Source organism: Brassica oleracea, chromosome C7 (assembly GCF_000695525.1).
Source record: "Brassica oleracea var. oleracea cultivar TO1000 chromosome C7, BOL, whole genome shotgun sequence".
NCBI lineage: Eukaryota > Viridiplantae > Streptophyta > Magnoliopsida > Brassicales > Brassicaceae > Brassica > Brassica oleracea.
Window position 1 is genome coordinate 37879063 of NC_027754.1, and position 16351 is coordinate 37895413.

General features: G+C 37.5%; 3 protein-coding genes across 4 annotated transcripts; 1 reads left to right on the plus strand and 2 right to left on the minus strand.

The window, feature by feature from the left end:
• Positions 1 to 875: 875 nt before the first annotated feature.
• Positions 876 to 5939, plus strand: LOC106301273 (pectin acetylesterase 9). 2 transcript variants are annotated; one of them, XM_013737635.1, is made up of 14 exons: positions 876 to 1301; positions 1658 to 1740; positions 2671 to 2800; positions 3644 to 3723; positions 3870 to 3956; positions 4040 to 4164; positions 4295 to 4355; positions 4454 to 4513; positions 4615 to 4692; positions 4822 to 4927; positions 5042 to 5190; positions 5276 to 5401; positions 5544 to 5574; positions 5746 to 5939. In XM_013737635.1, the coding sequence occupies exons 1-14, from the start codon at positions 1160 to 1162 to the stop codon at positions 5784 to 5786; spliced, it is 1299 nt and encodes a 432-aa protein (XP_013593089.1). In that variant the 5' UTR covers positions 876 to 1159; the 3' UTR covers positions 5787 to 5939. The 2 variants fall into 2 exon arrangements, with proteins under 2 accessions (XP_013593089.1, XP_013593088.1); XM_013737634.1 differs by lacking the exon at positions 5746 to 5939 and having other exon boundaries at positions 878 to 1301; positions 5544 to 5734.
• A 2074-nt stretch (positions 5940 to 8013) lies between these two features.
• LOC106306400 (tubulin beta-8 chain) lies at positions 8014 to 10579 on the minus strand. Its single transcript, XM_013743003.1, has 3 exons — positions 10113 to 10579; positions 9719 to 9988; positions 8014 to 8957 (listed from the first exon to the last, which is right to left on the minus strand). Exons 1-3 carry the CDS (start codon positions 10504 to 10506, stop codon positions 8272 to 8274), a joined length of 1350 nt encoding a protein of 449 aa, XP_013598457.1. The 5' UTR covers positions 10507 to 10579; the 3' UTR covers positions 8014 to 8271.
• Positions 10580 to 12564: 1985 nt separating this feature from the next.
• LOC106301590 (O-glucosyltransferase rumi homolog) lies at positions 12565 to 15497 on the minus strand. The gene is made up of 6 exons (XM_013738037.1): positions 15072 to 15497; positions 14044 to 14627; positions 13720 to 13912; positions 13536 to 13600; positions 13199 to 13409; positions 12565 to 13105 (listed from the first exon to the last, which is right to left on the minus strand). Exons 1-6 carry the CDS (start codon positions 15258 to 15260, stop codon positions 12740 to 12742), a joined length of 1608 nt encoding a protein of 535 aa, XP_013593491.1. The 5' UTR covers positions 15261 to 15497; the 3' UTR covers positions 12565 to 12739.
• Between the last annotated feature and the right edge of the window lie 854 nt (positions 15498 to 16351).

Sequence of the window (16351 nt, forward strand, 5' to 3'; positions counted from 1 at the left end):
GTTTTGGCCAGAGATTAAAGTGCTCACCGACAAACCACTAATTGCTATTTCAACCACAAGCATAAGCACTTCATCGTTTCATAGCTTGGAATTACAAAAGCTTGTCTCAGTTAGCCCTTTAAACTCAACCACTTTGGAAAAGTTTATACAAACTTCCTCTCATCAGGGCCGAGAGAGATCTTTCTCCACCTCCTCCTTCTCAAGGAAGAGAATCAGTCCACCAACATCCCTCTTTGTAAGAGGTGACCATATCCTCTTATTCAAAACCGGGGAAACATACCAACTTCCTAGCCGTTTGTTATCTTGTGTGAAGGTCCGCTTGGGGCCGGTAGATGCATCCGCTTTCATTTGCTTGAGAGTCGAGGCTTTGGATGGTGCTGCGACGTCACAAATTAATGTGACTAATGGTTCGTTATTTGAAGATTTTGAAGTGTGGTTTAAATCTTTCATAGATTATATCACAAGTGGCAACTTTGATATCTTGCATAACACCTTATCAAACTTGTTTAAGTTTGTGTCTCTATCCTTGTACTCTTTCGAATTTTATGTCTTAGGTTTAACCTTTTGGATCGCACATCGTGGTTTGTACGATGTTGCTAATATCGCTCGCTGTAATCGTTTAATTTAGTAATGAAGACTTTGGTGAACAAAAAAAAAATCATCCCATGTATCCGGTGGTAAGAAAATATTCTTTATTGTTTTTCTTTTAAATGAAAAATAAAATAAATGTGGACTTTATCTTTAGTAAGATTTATTATGTAAATAGTAACCCAAAAAGGTAAAATAATTTAATTTTTTGTCAGATGTTTCTCTGTACACACATACATATGAAAAATATGTTCTCTCTCCATGTGGTAAAATGTGAATGCATAATTTTGTATATATGAGATTTACAAGTTACAACAATCCATCTTTCTCCAAGATGAGGAAAGTTTCTTTGTGCCTATCAGAATCATAAGCTCTCTCTTTCACTTTCCTCTTGCCCACTTGGTCTCTCCTTTCCCTTTCTTCTTCTCCAAATAACTTTCCATATATTTGTGTAAAATCTCTATTACCTTATCTTATAAATATAACAAAAAGGCAGGCATAATTTTCACGACACCGTTTTCTTCGCCCTTTTGCCTTCACTCACCATTGAAGCGTCGAAAAAGGTGAAACTATGAAGACTACGCGGCTTCTGGATCTAACGGCGGCGATGGTTCTTCTCTTCTACGTGGCCTTATCTCCACCGCTTGCTTGCGGCGACCCAGGGCAGCGTGTTAGCATGACACTAGTTCGAGGGGCCGCTGCTCTTGGTGCTTGTATGTCTTCCTTTCTTCGTTTGTCGTCTTTTCTTTTTCTTTAACGTACTTAATCATTTGTCGTCTATATAACACATTTATATATATTTTATTGGTAAATTATCAATACTACTGCTATTGCTCTATTGATATATGGTTTTTACTTTTTAGTCGATGAGTTCACTATACGTTTTAACCGCTTTATTTGTACAATATGACGCAACCCACGCAACATCATCAAGCATAAACCACTCTACTTGCTGCGCTACTACTCACTAATCACTATCGTTTTGGTCATTAATTTGATTTTCCTAACGTCAGTTTTTATTTTCTTACATTTGGATTTATATGTTTTGCTTTTATACTTTCTTTTGTAGTTTGCTTGGACGGTAGCTTACCAGCGTATCACTTGGACAGAGGCTTCGGTGCTGGCTCAGACAACTGGCTTTTGCAGTTTGAGGTAATTTAATTATTTACTTTAGTTAATTCAAAAAGATTCAAACACAGAACAGTTTTTTTATTCTTACAATGGTGTGTGATTAATAAATACTACTAGTATTTAAACAAATAATCAATCTATCTTAGATGCGAAGCGAGTCAATTCATCAGCCATCCATTTGGTCGTTGAAATTGTATTTTCTTTTATTGATCATTGCTTGAATTAGTTCATCACCTAAAGTGTTGTTGTTGTAACCAACCCCATGAGTAGGCAAAATAATTGAATCCAGCTAGCTAGTATCTGGAATAAACTCAGATGCTAACAGAGTTTTTGTTAGTGTTTGTCAGCTATCGATAAAGCATTAACCAATTCTTAAATAAATCTTAATAATTACGATTTAGCAATAACAATGTTCATCATAAATATGGGTTATAGTGCAAACTATCTCGACAGCAAACCCGATCAAAAGATTATAATATAACCAAATGGCTCTGTATTATATGTATACTATAATACGTCGATATATGCTAGTAATTGATTTCTATTACTGCATCTACATGCTTGTAAAGAATAGGTAAAGAGAGCAGAGACATATTCATAAACAGAAAATACTATTACGCCGCTGTCTTAGAATTTTAGAGCATCATAGTGTCTTGAGCTAGTTGGATCATGTCTCACGCCTTTCACTTTATGACGCGCATTTATAAATATTCTCTACTTCTTTCCATGGTTCTTTTTTTTTTTCCTAAACAGAATAATGAAAGAGAACCACATTTATTTATTTGTTTTATTAGCATTTATTTCATTCAATCGACAATTCATTTGTCTGCAAGTAATTACTAGTATATCTGTTAAAAAATCCCAAAATTATTGGATTTTTCATTTTGCACGCATTTCTTCTTCTTTTTGCAAGTATTATATATTAAAAAAAAAGTGGTGAACTGGTGATAGGGAGGAGGATGGTGCAATGATATAGCATCATGCAAGGATAGATCAAAGACCCATCGAGGCTCGACACGTTTTATGACCAAAACCGCCGTCTTCACTGGAATCTTGAGCAATAACGCCTCTTTAAATCCAGGTCATTTCTTAATCTGTTTTAGAAAGGGGTTCTTTTTAATTTAATTTCTTGATAGCAAAGAGTATATTATTAATATAAATGACAACATTAATCAATTAAATAATTTATTACGTGAACATGTTTGCTTGTGGTTTAGGTCTCTCTTTCACGTGACGGTTCAAATGTTTCGGTTTAAATTCAGCTTTTCTTATACACATGGAAACAATAGTTTTGGCTTTTTCCTTTTCTATTAATTAAGTTATGGCTTTGTACACCTTATTAGCTTTTGTCTTTGTCCCCTTCCTTACGAGCACGAGTCGATCAAAACCTCGTCGACCTATGTCAAATTACATACTCACCCTACCTTCCTCAGGTTAAATAAACTTATAAGAGGGTAAAACTGTCATCTTCACATATAGACATGTGAAGTCCAGTTCGTTTCTGTCTCGAGTCAAAATTCGCTGTTGCTTGATTGGAACATCATTGACATGCACTAAGGGCATCTGCATCAATGGGGTTCATAACTTTAATTTTTTATTTTATTTTTCCGTTTGATTTAAAAACAAAAAAAAAAATTAAACAGACCAATCGCGGGCCACCACGTAGTGTGGGGCCCGCGATACAGTGATGAACCAGGCTCAGTGGTTCATCCCACTGAACTTGCAGGAGCTGAATTCACAAAAAAAAAATATTTTAATTTTTTTTTCTTTGAAAAAAGTGTGAACTTCTGTACCTTCAATGCAGATGCTCTAACACATACTGAACACACACTATTATCATTCACTTATATTTTTGTATTAGTAGTTTAGATGCGCACTGGTTGGACTACACATTGTTTTATAACATAATTTTTATAAAAATCAGATTTTTATAACTGGAACAAAGTCAGGCTGAGGTATTGCGATGGAGCTTCGTTTGCGGGAGATAGACAAGTTGGCAACGGGGTAAGAATAAAGAAACAACTCGTTTATCAGTCTAAAGCAAATCTTACTTTATTAAACCGCTTTCAATAACCGGTTACATGTACCAAACGACCTAGTTTATGAGTGTTTATCTACTGATATATTTTAACCAATGGAATGAATGACAGACATCAATGCTTTATTTCAGAGGACAACGTATATGGAATGCCATCATTCTTGACCTTCTACCCAAAGGTTTAGCCAAAGCTGAAAAGGTAAAAACAAAATGGTTCCGGTTTGGTTTGGTAGACTCTGCATTATTAATCTATTGGTACTAAACCGGTCAACTGGTGCGCAGGCTCTTCTTACTGGCTGTTCAGCTGGTGGCTTGTCTACATTTTTGCATTGTGACAACTTCACGAGCTATCTGCCAAAAACCGCGGACGTTAAGTGCATGAGCGACGCTGGATTCTTTTTAGACGCGTAAGTTTTCTTGATCAAATATATGTTTTTTTTTTTTTTTTTTTTACAGCAATCAAATATATGTTTTGATCTCTGCTTTATACGGTACGGATGGTTTACCAACATATATGGTCTATATTGGTTTTAACAGAATCGATGTAGCATCAAACCGGACAATGAGATCGCTCTACACTCAGCTTGTCTCTCTACAGGTATTTATTGGAGATCTAACTCTTGCTATCAAGTTTTCAAATATCTCTATTGTTCCCCACAATTTCTGATTTTCTTGCACTTGGAACAAAAATTTCAGGGTGTACAAAAAAACCTCGATCCAGATTGCACACATGCGTTCTATCCCGAACCATCTTTGGTACAATCTCAAATCTTAACTATATGTCTATATATCAACTCTTCTTATGAAGTTAACTATACAAATCTCTAAGTTAATGTTACAATATTTGAATTTTGCAGTGCTTTTTCCCGCAATATGCATTGCGTTTTATTAAAACGCCAATGTTCATCTTAAATTCAGCCTACGATGTATTCCAGGTTTCTTTTTCTATTCCTAGTGAACCATAACGATTTTTTTATTTGTTTAAACTGTATTACACTTGTCTAAGCCGGTTTAGTTTTTGTTGGTTTGATTGCTAATATTATTATATTACACTTGTTAAACAGTTCCATCATGGACTGGTACCACCTTCTGCTGACCCGACTGGGCGTTGGAACCGCTGCAAGCTTAATGTGACAGCATGTAATCCACACCAGCTCGATGCACTTCAAGGTTCAATTCCAACTTGCTCGTTTTTTTTTTTTTTTTTTTTGCTCCAACTTGCTCGTTTAGAGAAGATAACCTGTAAAAATAAGAGCTAAACCAAAGCTCTTTTTTTTTTGGTAGGCTTTAGGACAGACATGTTGGGAGCATTAATGAATTTCTTCAGAAATTCTACTAGAGGAGGAATGTTTATAAACTCCTGCTTTGATCATTGTCAGAGTGCTTTACAGGAAACTTGGCTCTCTCCTACTTCACCCAGGATCCACAACAAGGTATATACTAAACCGAGAACTTTGTTCGTAATTTTTTATTTTCCGGTTTACAATAGTTTTAAACCGCGTCCGGTTTTGGTTTCAGACAATTTCTAAGATTGTCGGAGATTGGTATTTCGGGAGAGGTGATGTCGTGAAAGAAATAGATTGCCCATATCCGTGTGATAAAACGTGCCATAATCTCATTCCAGCTTCTACTACAGATTCTTTGGTAAATTTTGACATTTAATTGTTTTTACAGTTAATTATAGGCATTACAGTTTTTCTATAGCAATTATTTACTGTAAAGATTCGATTAATCCTAAATTGGATTGTGTAATTATATGTTTTTTCTTCTTCTTTTGTTATTCAAGGCTCCCAATGCTCCAGATCATAAATCTCTCGGTACACAATTGTCTCCTTTTTTCCCTGGCTTTTTTTACTTTATCTTTTATGTTTAACACGAACATTCAGCCTTTTTGGTTTTTAATGATTTGATTATGTAGCAATCAATCTGGAACGAAAAAGACAACTCTTCTCTCTTTTATATATTTTGGTTTATGTCTTTCTGATCAGGTACAGGAAGCCAAGTTCTTCTAAATGATCTTATATCGTGATAGTAGAATAATCAAGATTGCAGTGGTCAAATATAATCCAAATGTGACTAAAAAAATTATGTGCTAGTTTGCCAACATTGCAGTTATTCCAGTTACCAACGTCAAAAACTATAAAAAGAAAAAAATATCATCTCTTTCGTTATTTCAAATAGAATTCCCACTTTATATTTGAATGCTTTATAATTTTCAAATATAATTCTCACTTCTCAAACATCAAAAACTTTATTCCAGTTACCACAATTCTCACTTTATAATTGAATGTTTTGCTAATTGGTTGTCAAACTGATACAAGGAGAAGAACTTAAGAGATTAGGGGAAGTTTAAACTAGAAATTTCACCCACATTAACAAGCACTCATGAGTCTTCTAGACGAACTAAAAGAACACTATATGGTCGAAATTGAAGCTAGTTTTTACCTCAAGATTTTGGAATGAGTATTCCTAAGTCTCAACATCTACACCAACAATTCACTAATATATTCTTGAGAGAAACTACACATGATGGTAGCTCTGTCGTCATTTCATAACCCAACAGACCTTAACATAGCAGAGACCAGGGGCGAGTCTCTGTGGTCAGTGGGTGGGGGACTTGCCCACCATGGATTTCTTTTAGCTAATGTAATTTTGTACTAATTTTTGATATTACCCCTGATGAAAATTTATTTTTGTAAGTATATTTTTAGTTTTGCCCAAGATGAAAGTTGTTCCTAGATCAGCCACTGGCACAGACCATACCAACTAATAAGGCTTCTCCTTACACTACAAGAAACATACCTCTTAGCCGACGCCCACAATCCTCGCAGAGTCGTCGGAATTGATGATCTCCGGTGATTTTCCGTGGAACAAAAAAATGTCGGAGTTTGGTTCTCGCTAAATCGCGCTTGTCGTTATGTTGTCGGAAAGTTACCGACGAATCATGTTCTCGTTACATTGTCGGTGATATTTGTCGGAACTTTATCGATAATTTCCGATAACAAAAATTCCGATGAAATTCGTTATTGTAAAGTTGTCGGCTGTTTCAGACGAGATTCCGGGAATATATGACCGACAACACAGACATCGGAAAATAGACAGAATGGGTCATCGTAAAGTCATCGGAGGTTTCTCGAGTAGTTTCCGAGAAATAATAAAAATGCTAAAAAAAAAAATCAAAACCGTAACAGAAATAAAAAGTGTTTTGATTCTACAATTATATAACTAGTATAATGAAATTATTAGAGCAGTGGAATGAAAAATTGAAGATGTTGTTTCTTTAACTTTGAGTTTTATTGAATAATGGGAAACAACAAACACTCTGTTTTGCATATACAAAACCAGAGTATGAAACAAAATACAGAACACCAAAATCAAACGACATCCTCAAAACACTCATCAGAAGAAAAATCAACTATTCACAAAGGAGAAAGGGTTCTCAGAAGCCACCAAATCCTTCAACCACTATGAGTAATAAGACGAGTCGTTTTCTTCGTATGTCCATCTTCGGCTGTTAAGAGATTAGAGATGAGTTATTGTTTGAAAATAAACTGAGAAGAAATGAAGTGAGAACGGTAAACATGGGTGACTTGTCTTTATATAATAGTATTTTCCGAGATATATGTTCACCGGTTCTTCCTCAGAAATGAAAACACTAAATTTTAGCCGGGACTTTCAAAATATCTACGCGGCAAATATAGTTTTCGATTCCGAGAATAGACCGACGTTATGTGTCATGTTTTCTGTGCTTCTTCCGACAACGTCCAACAGTCGGTAATTTTTGAGAAACTTCCGATGACTCTGTGATGAAGTTCATTGTCGGTCTCTCCTCAGAAAATTTTCAATTCCTGATACATTTTAAAGACAAAACCCAATGATTTTCCGAGAAGCTCTGGAGATACACCGAGAACTCCTTTGTTCTCGGAAATCTATGTTTTCCCGAGAAGATTCCGACAAACATTTCCGAGACACTGCCGAGAAAACTAGGTGATCGGAATATTCCGACAAATTTTTATGAGAAATAACCGACGAAACAGTTTTGTCAAAAAGTTCCGAGAAAATACCGACAAAAAAACTCATTTCTCGGAAAATTGTCAACAAATCATCAAAACCATTCTGACGACTTGTGTTCTCGGGAAATATCGTCGGAGTTCATGAAGTTTTCTTGTAGTGTTAACAGGAGTTGCATCTTGTATCCCATTTAAGTTGAAAATGCGATAATAATGTGATAAAAACACCGTGTTGCACGCTGACAGGAGAAGAGAAATCATATTACCACAAAACCTTTAGGGGAAAAATAACAAACAATATCTCAAATCCAGTCACTCGAAAAGACTTATATAAACACATATTTTCCTAAGCTCTAAACACGCATATCCAAATGTCAATGCAACAAAACCAAACCAGCATAAAAGAAAAACCAAGCCAATCAACATGAGAGATAAAAAAGACACTAATAAAAAAAACTCACACACACGACAATGAGCTACACGAGGTCTTTTGTTCTCTTACCGTCATTGCTCCTCCTGCACTTCCTCTTCTTCTTCTTCATACTCATACCCTTCTTCATCATCAGCCGTTGCGTCTTGGTACTGCTGATACTCTGACACCAAATCGTTCATGTTGCTCTCTGCCTCCGTGAACTCCATCTCGTCCATTCCTTCACCCGTGTACCAATGCAAGAAAGCTTTCCTCCTGAACATAGCTGTGAACTGCTCGCTCACACGCCTGAACATCTCCTGGATCGAGGTCGAGTTCCCGATGAAAGTGGAAGCCATTTTCAGACCCGTTGGTGGAATGTCACAGACGGTTGACTTCACGTTGTTAGGGATCCACTCGACGAAGTAGGATGAGTTCTTGTTCTGAACGTTGATCATCTGCTCGTCCACTTCTTTGGTGCTCATTTTGCCTCTGAACATGGCTGATGCTGTCAAGTACCTGCCGTGGCGAGGGTCAGCTGCGCACATCATGTTCTTAGCGTCCCACATCTGTTGGGTGAGCTCAGGGACGGTTAAGGCTCGGTATTGCTGCGATCCACGAGATGTGAGAGGTGCGAATCCGACCATGAAGAAGTGGAGACGTGGGAATGGGATTAAGTTCACTGCAAGCTTGCGGAGGTCAGAGTTTAGCTGACCAGGGAAACGGAGGCAGCAAGTGACACCGCTCATGGTGGCAGAGATGAGATGGTTCAAGTCTCCAACTGAACAAAACACAAACAAACAAACCCATTAGAACAGTTATGCCAGCAACAGGACAAGATCTAAGTGCCTGAGATGTTACAAAAAGTTGAGCTTACAAATCATCGAGTATGTAAAGATATTTCTAAATGCAATTTATACTCTAAGCAGATAAAAGCATAGTTCAATCATGCAAACCATTCAATTTCTATTACAATCAACATCATGCAGCTGGATATAAAGAAGTGAGTCTTACAGCTAGGACTGGTGACATATAATTATTTATATATTAAAATATTAAAATAAATTTTGACTAGTATAAAAAAGTTTAAAATAAATTATATTATAATTTTAAGGCTTTAAATAGAAATAAAAAATTAATAAGAGGTTTATATAAATGAATTATTATTTATATATAAATTAGGTTTATGCGAAATTTAATTTAATTATCTATATTTAAAAATACATGTAAAATTTATAATTTTCAATAAAATAGTTTTTTTTTATAACACATCAAAAACCAGTTTCTATTCTAACTAATGAACATCCATTACAAGAAAGCAAGGCGAAATCCGACGGAACTTCTGACGGAGTAGAAAATCGTAGGAAAGGCTAATTATGCTAGTGGTCGGAAATTCGTAGGTATTTTTCGACGGCATTCCGACGAAATATGTGATTGTCGGGAATTTCTGACGGCAAAGCAGGGATGTAAATAACCATTACACGATAGTTCGTCAATTTGGGTTTCGGTCAATTGGGGGATATACAAAGAAGAGAGGCTTACAGCTAGGAGTGGTGAGCTTAAGAGTCCTGAAGCAAATGTCATAGAGAGCTTCGTTGTCAAGAACCATACACTCATCTGCATTCTCCACAAGCTGATGGACAGAGAGAGTTGCATTGTAAGGCTCAACAACAGTGTCAGACACTTTAGGTGACGGGAACACAGAGAACGTCAACATCATCCTGTCAGGATACTCTTCCCTAATCTTCGAGATCAGCAAAGTCCCCATCCCAGATCCAGTTCCTCCTCCCAACGAGTGACACACTTGGAATCCTGAAAAAAAAGATCATTCGCATCAACCCACACACGAATCTTAACCAGAATCTCAGGGCCCGCCCTGAAATTTTGGGGGCTATAGACGATTTAATAAAGATTTCAATAGAGAACCGAAACTAACCTTGCAAGCAGTCACAGTTCTCGGCCTCTTTGCGGACGACGTCCAGAACCGAATCGATGAGCTCAGCACCTTCAGTGTAGTGACCTTTGGCCCAGTTGTTACCGGCCCCGGACTGACCGAAGACGAAGTTATCAGGACGGAAGATCTGCCCGTACGGACCCGATCTGACACTGTCCATAGTCCCGGGCTCAAGATCCATCAGGACGGCCCGTGGGACGAACCTCCCGCAACTAGCTTCGTTGTAGTAGACATTGACTCGTTCGAGCTGCAAGTCGCTTTCACCTTGGTACCTTCCCGTCGAGTCGATGCCGTGCTCGGCGCACACTACTTCCCAGAACTTAGCACCGATCTGGTTCCCGCACTGTCCACCTTGAATGTGAAGAATCTCTCGCATCTTCGATGACTAGCTTAAGTATTCAACTAGAATCTAGAGAGAGAGAGAGAACAGAGATTTTGAACGGTTACTACTTGGGAGGAAATAAAGAAGACGAAGCGGTTGGTTTTTATAGTGCGGAGATAACGGAGACTAGGAAACTCGCCGGTTCAAACTGAATCGGTTTATGTAAACCATACCAGGCTGAACCAAACCGACGATTTAACTTGCACACCACTTTGCTTTTCCATTTATTTAAATTATAATCCCTTGCCTTGATGATTTATTTACTTCAGTTTTGTGTGGTTAATTTACTTTTTCTGATTGTGTTAAAAATAATTTGAACCAACTTAACCTAACCGAAACCGATGCAAAACCAAAGTCGCACAGTCCACGATTGATTCAAACCGGTAACGTTGGTATTCGACTTTATTGGCGCCACGAATGACGGAGGTAAGTAACGGCTGTTAGGTTCGTTGGCCCATGACATACATAAATATTTAAACACTCTTATCTTCAAGTTGGCATTTACAAATAAAGATTGATACCCACTGAGCAAATAATTGTTGATATTTTGTTTTCGGAGCAGGAAATTCTGTATATTTTCCTGTCATTATGTGGACAATAAGTTAATTCTTTCGGCAAAAGAACCTGTCGCAAATAGAAGAAACACTATTTTTGTAGGTAAATCCATAAACACAATTCATTGAGGTAAAATCAGTTTTATTTTACAAATTTTATTGAAACTGAAATTTGATCTATGATAAAAAAAATTTACATATGTTATTAGCATATTCATTTTTCTAACTAAGATTAATAGATGATAAGTTCTAATATTTGTTTCTTCATTTCCTGCATTAACTCCACTGGCCATGGCACAAGAATAAAAAACATGGAGGGGGTTGTACAGATGGATCCAGACTGGCTCAGGTGCGAAGACTGAAAGGCTGCGAGATCTGAATAATTTCTTTATTTTTCTCACTTTTTTATATTCTTGCACATGAAGCGAACCGTGATAGACACATGATACCAACGTTAAAGCACGTGATTGGGATTACTGTTATACATTTTATTCTGATTAGCAATTATGGTAATCCCGAAACTAAAAATCGACAGGGTCTGATTAGCAATGAGGCTAGTACTTTTCGGTTTGGTACGATTATGAATTCGTAGACGGTAAACACGTAACGCATCATGCACAAAAATGGTAAAACGTAGTTAGAGAAATGAAATGAGTAATATTCGAACGAGAAGTGTGTATTAGTAAATGGAAAAACAATGATTAAGAAAGAGGTGAAAAGAAATGACTAAAGATGCACATGTGCACGTAAATTTCCAATATAGTCGAATGAAACTGATAGTTTTGTTGTTCAGTGTGTAATTACCATTTTTATATAAAAGTTATCATTTAGTTTTGTCTGAATACATTCGATTGCTTAATCTTTCTATATATTATAATCAATACAGTATTGTAGTGCGATGCAGACTGTCTAATCTGAATAGTAACGTGCAAATCACTCTATGATCAATTAGACAAGTCCAAAAGGTGTACTCGGGTCCTACATACATGACGTGAAAATTAGAGACACAGCAAAGACAGCTTTTTAAATGATTATGGCCTCAATCAGAAGCAATGTATCGTTCTCAAAGTTAGAGCAACTTGTGTCTTGTGAGTGAGCAGTAGCCATCAAGTTACACCATCAATTTCATAACCAACTCAATCTGATAACTATGCGCTTATTAGTCCTCGTTTACCAAATTTTTTCTTCTGGTGACAGTCCTCGTTTACCAAATTTAAACTAATTTCAAAATAACTTCCTAGGCCGGCGAGTTGGGCATTCTTAACATAACTTCAAGGTAACTTTTGTCATTTAGCGTATAGAGTTATAGACTATTATTAGAAGGAAAGAAACGAAGAATACTAGTCACGAAATCGAAACTAGATAATGGATAGATATTCTTTGTCGCCAATAATCCAAACGCACGGATCCGACTTAATTTACCTGAGTTATATGTTTTTTCTTTTGTTAAAGGGTTTAATTTACCTGAGTTATATAACACACATAAAACGTTTCCAGCTAATAAATAATAACATCTTCATAAATTTAGATAACCGTATGAAGTTTTTTCGTTCTGATTCCGTACGAAATAACCTAAACTCGAAACATGTAACGTAGCGACCTATAACAACAATAAACCGGGTTATATATATGTTATTTCTATACAACAAAAAAAAGTACGAAGCTAAAAAAATTCAAGAGCCGGTTTGATTCTGCTTGTTCCAGTACTTCATCTCCCACTGTAGTATTCTCTTAGTTGTACTTTGTTTCCTCTTCTCAACCGCGTAAAACGACGCCGGGTCGTACGGAGGTGGCATGGCACACGGACCGGTCTCTGCTGGGTGCTTCACTAGTGACTCCGTCATAAACTTACGCTCGTTCCCGCTCCTTGGACACGCCATTGTTTCCGAACATATCTCCATGGCATTCTGGGGGATCTCCGGTTTAAACTGAAGGAGTTTCGCGTATCCAGTTAAAAGATGGTACATGTAATCATACACGTAGTCCATCTTGAGTTCTTGTTGGATGAACTCGCTCGCCGTCTTTCCAATATCCTGCGCCTGGTTATAAGAAAATATAGCCGGTAGATATGACTTGAGAATCTAGACTCTATTATCAGTTCAAACAATTGTTCAATAGGTTAATAATTGTACCTTTTGAATGTGAGAGTTGCCCCAATGAACAGCGAACTTGATGGAGCGGCACTTGTCGTGCTCCCTAACGGGCCAATAATGGTGAGCCGGAAGCAGGCCTCGGGTGAAGAAATCATAGTAATGTGGATTCACAAGCAGAGTCACCGAGTCACACGCCAAAATGTACTTCTCGCTAACGGACCATGCAGACCCTTCTATGTATATCTTATATCTACAGATAAACATTGCAATAGACCCATACCGTTACTAATTCCTTATGTCAACTTTAATGTTTAGAGATGATTTAAAATCCCAAAATCTTTCAATATATATTCAAATTCTAGAAAATATACTCTACCTATGATGGCATTGACTCGCCAAGTCTGATTGCTTGTAACCTTCCTTTGATTCTCGGATCCAATCCTACCAAGATCAAAACAAAAACACACATAAATCAAGATTGCAGTTGTAACCAGTAGAATCAGAGTTTTTTGTATTTTCTCAAAAATGCCATATTTTTCAAAGTGCATCATCATTACTACCTGAGCGTATACACGAGCGTTCCACTCGTGTTCCTCGGAGACATTACACTTCATAAGATCTTGTCTTGTCTCGGCCACAGATGGATTCCCTTTCCAATAAGCATAAGGCTCTCTGTTTATCCAAGTGGTCCTCTGGTTCCCTTCTCTTAGTTCCTTCAACAGACTCTCCCATGGCTTTATATTCACTTCCGACCTACAAAAATCAACCATGTCAAAAAAACTTTAGTGGGTTTCTCTGATCTATTCGAAACTACTATGGTGTAATTGAGAGAACTTGTTAAATCACAGGTTGCACTAAAACAATAAAAAGAAAGTTCTCATTACCACCCCCAGAAGGACCAATCAGGAAACACTATATCGAGCGTCTCCTCGTTCCCGCAGTACCGAAACAGCGGCGGAGGCGACGGCGCGTCGACTCCGGCGAAATCCAAAGCTCTAACGACCGGCCAGTCAACGCAGTCAAACATGAGCTCGAGATCAGGAATCTTCCCAGGGTACTTCCTTAGAAGCTGCAAGAATCCCCATATGGTGAACACGTCTCTCGTCTGAAACGCGTCCTGAAACTTCTCGAGGTAAACTCTCCCGCCGACGATCGCTAGCCGGAAATTCGCCGTCTTCTTGGCCCGCTCCAGTGCCTCCCTCGTGATCCCTGTCTTCGCCCAGGGACGGAGATCCTCGTGGATCCAGCGGAAGTAATCCGGACACGTGGCGGTCGGAGTATCTTCTCCGAAGCTCGCCGTGGCCGGGTAGCTGTTTCTTGGACACGTTGCATTGGTGTCGTTGGCGGAGCAGTGTAATGTGAACTCGGGTTTAGGGCTTTGTGTAGTTACTGGAGTTGGAGGGGGGTATTTTGGGAATATCGTATGTGATCTAGTCTTTGTCGTGACGGCCTCTTTCTCTAGCAGAACCTATTAAGTTTGAAAAAACAGTGATGACATGTGTTAGTCGTAAGTGGGTTACAACTAGTTAACTCGAAAAGTCATAGGTGGGTCCCAAAGTAGGTACGTGTCAGTTTCTGCGTGATTTGTCAGAGAGCCGACATCACCACCACCAAGACTCTTTCTAACACAATTGAGAATCCTCACGTGACATAATAAAATTCAAAGTATTAACAAAGTTAAAGATCCATTAAAACATAACTATAGTCTGAGATATTATATTGAGTTTTTATGTAAATTTCGATAACTTCTATTTATGTTATATGCTTTGTTTATATTAGAGAGAGGAGCTGGATCTTTATACAAGGAAATAATGCAATAAACCAAGGGTCAAATACATGATGCGAGATATATGCTTTCCATAATTCTACCAAATTCAGCAAGAAAAGTTGGGAGTATCGTTTTGGAACTTACGGTGGGGTCTAGGAGGATGCGCGTGGAGATGAACGCGCCGACGATGAGTAGGGTGAGTAAGGAGAGGAGGGCGTAGGATCTGTTGGGAGATATTCCAAAACCGGAGGAGGACTTGACAAAGGGAGACCAGTTTGTGAAATTGCGAGAATGCCCACTTCCTGGCTCGTTCTTGGACGGTGAGTTCCTCATCGGTGGGCTGCTGTTGTTATACTCTTCACCGACGGAGAAACCAGAAAAAAGAAGATGGTGAGAATCGAGTAGAAGATTCTAAACGAGTTTAGGAAAGAGAAAGAGAGGACAAAAGAAGAGAAAAAGAGAGAGAATCTTGTGAGGTAAGTATGTGACCGTCAAGTTTTAATAGTGCAACACATACACACATCGAGGGTTTTAATTTAACAATTAACATACCCTGTAGGTTTGGGAGTCACGATAACAAACCTTATAGGTTTGGGACCAAAAAATATTGAATAAACAGTTAACTAGACATACATTTAGGTTTACTTACTATCCATTAAATACCCTAATTTTAAAATACTTTGTGTAATTAACAATTTTATTTTATTTAATAGCACATTAGACCTTTTCTCGACCTTTTGGTCACAAAGAACTCCTGAGATTGAGTAGACCTTTTGGTCACAAAGAACTCCTGAGATTGAGTAGTGAAGCTGCTTGAAATAGGCATGAGCGGTCGGGTATCCGTTGGCATTTGGTCGGGTTTTTCAGATTTGAGTTCTTTTTTATAAGACCTCCTAGGTCTCATTCTAGTAATTTTTGAAGTACGGGTCGGTTCGGATATAACACATCGGGTTCGAGTCGGGTTTGTATTACATCATAGAACCCATAAAACAATCATATATCATTCGGATTTGGGTTATATTGGATCGGTTTGGATATACCTGAAATAAAATCTAAAATTTAAAAGTAAAACATAAGAAATATATATTTATTTATATATAATTAAGTATTTAAGTTAGTTATTTATATTTTAAATACTTATTGTTAGATAACATATCAAAATAAATATGAAATTGAATATTTGAAGTATATATTCATGTTTCATATAATTATATTGTATATTATTTTGGACATTCGGATCAGTTTCTTCGGATATCTTTTCGGATTTTTCGATTTTTTCGGTTTTTCGGGTTATCCGTTCGGATTCGGTTAATAACACTTCGGGTTCGGATATGTTTTGTACCACTTTAGTCTTTACAAGACTCATTTGAATATGTTTTACATTTCGGATCGGATACGGATCGGATTTTTCGGTTCAGATTTCG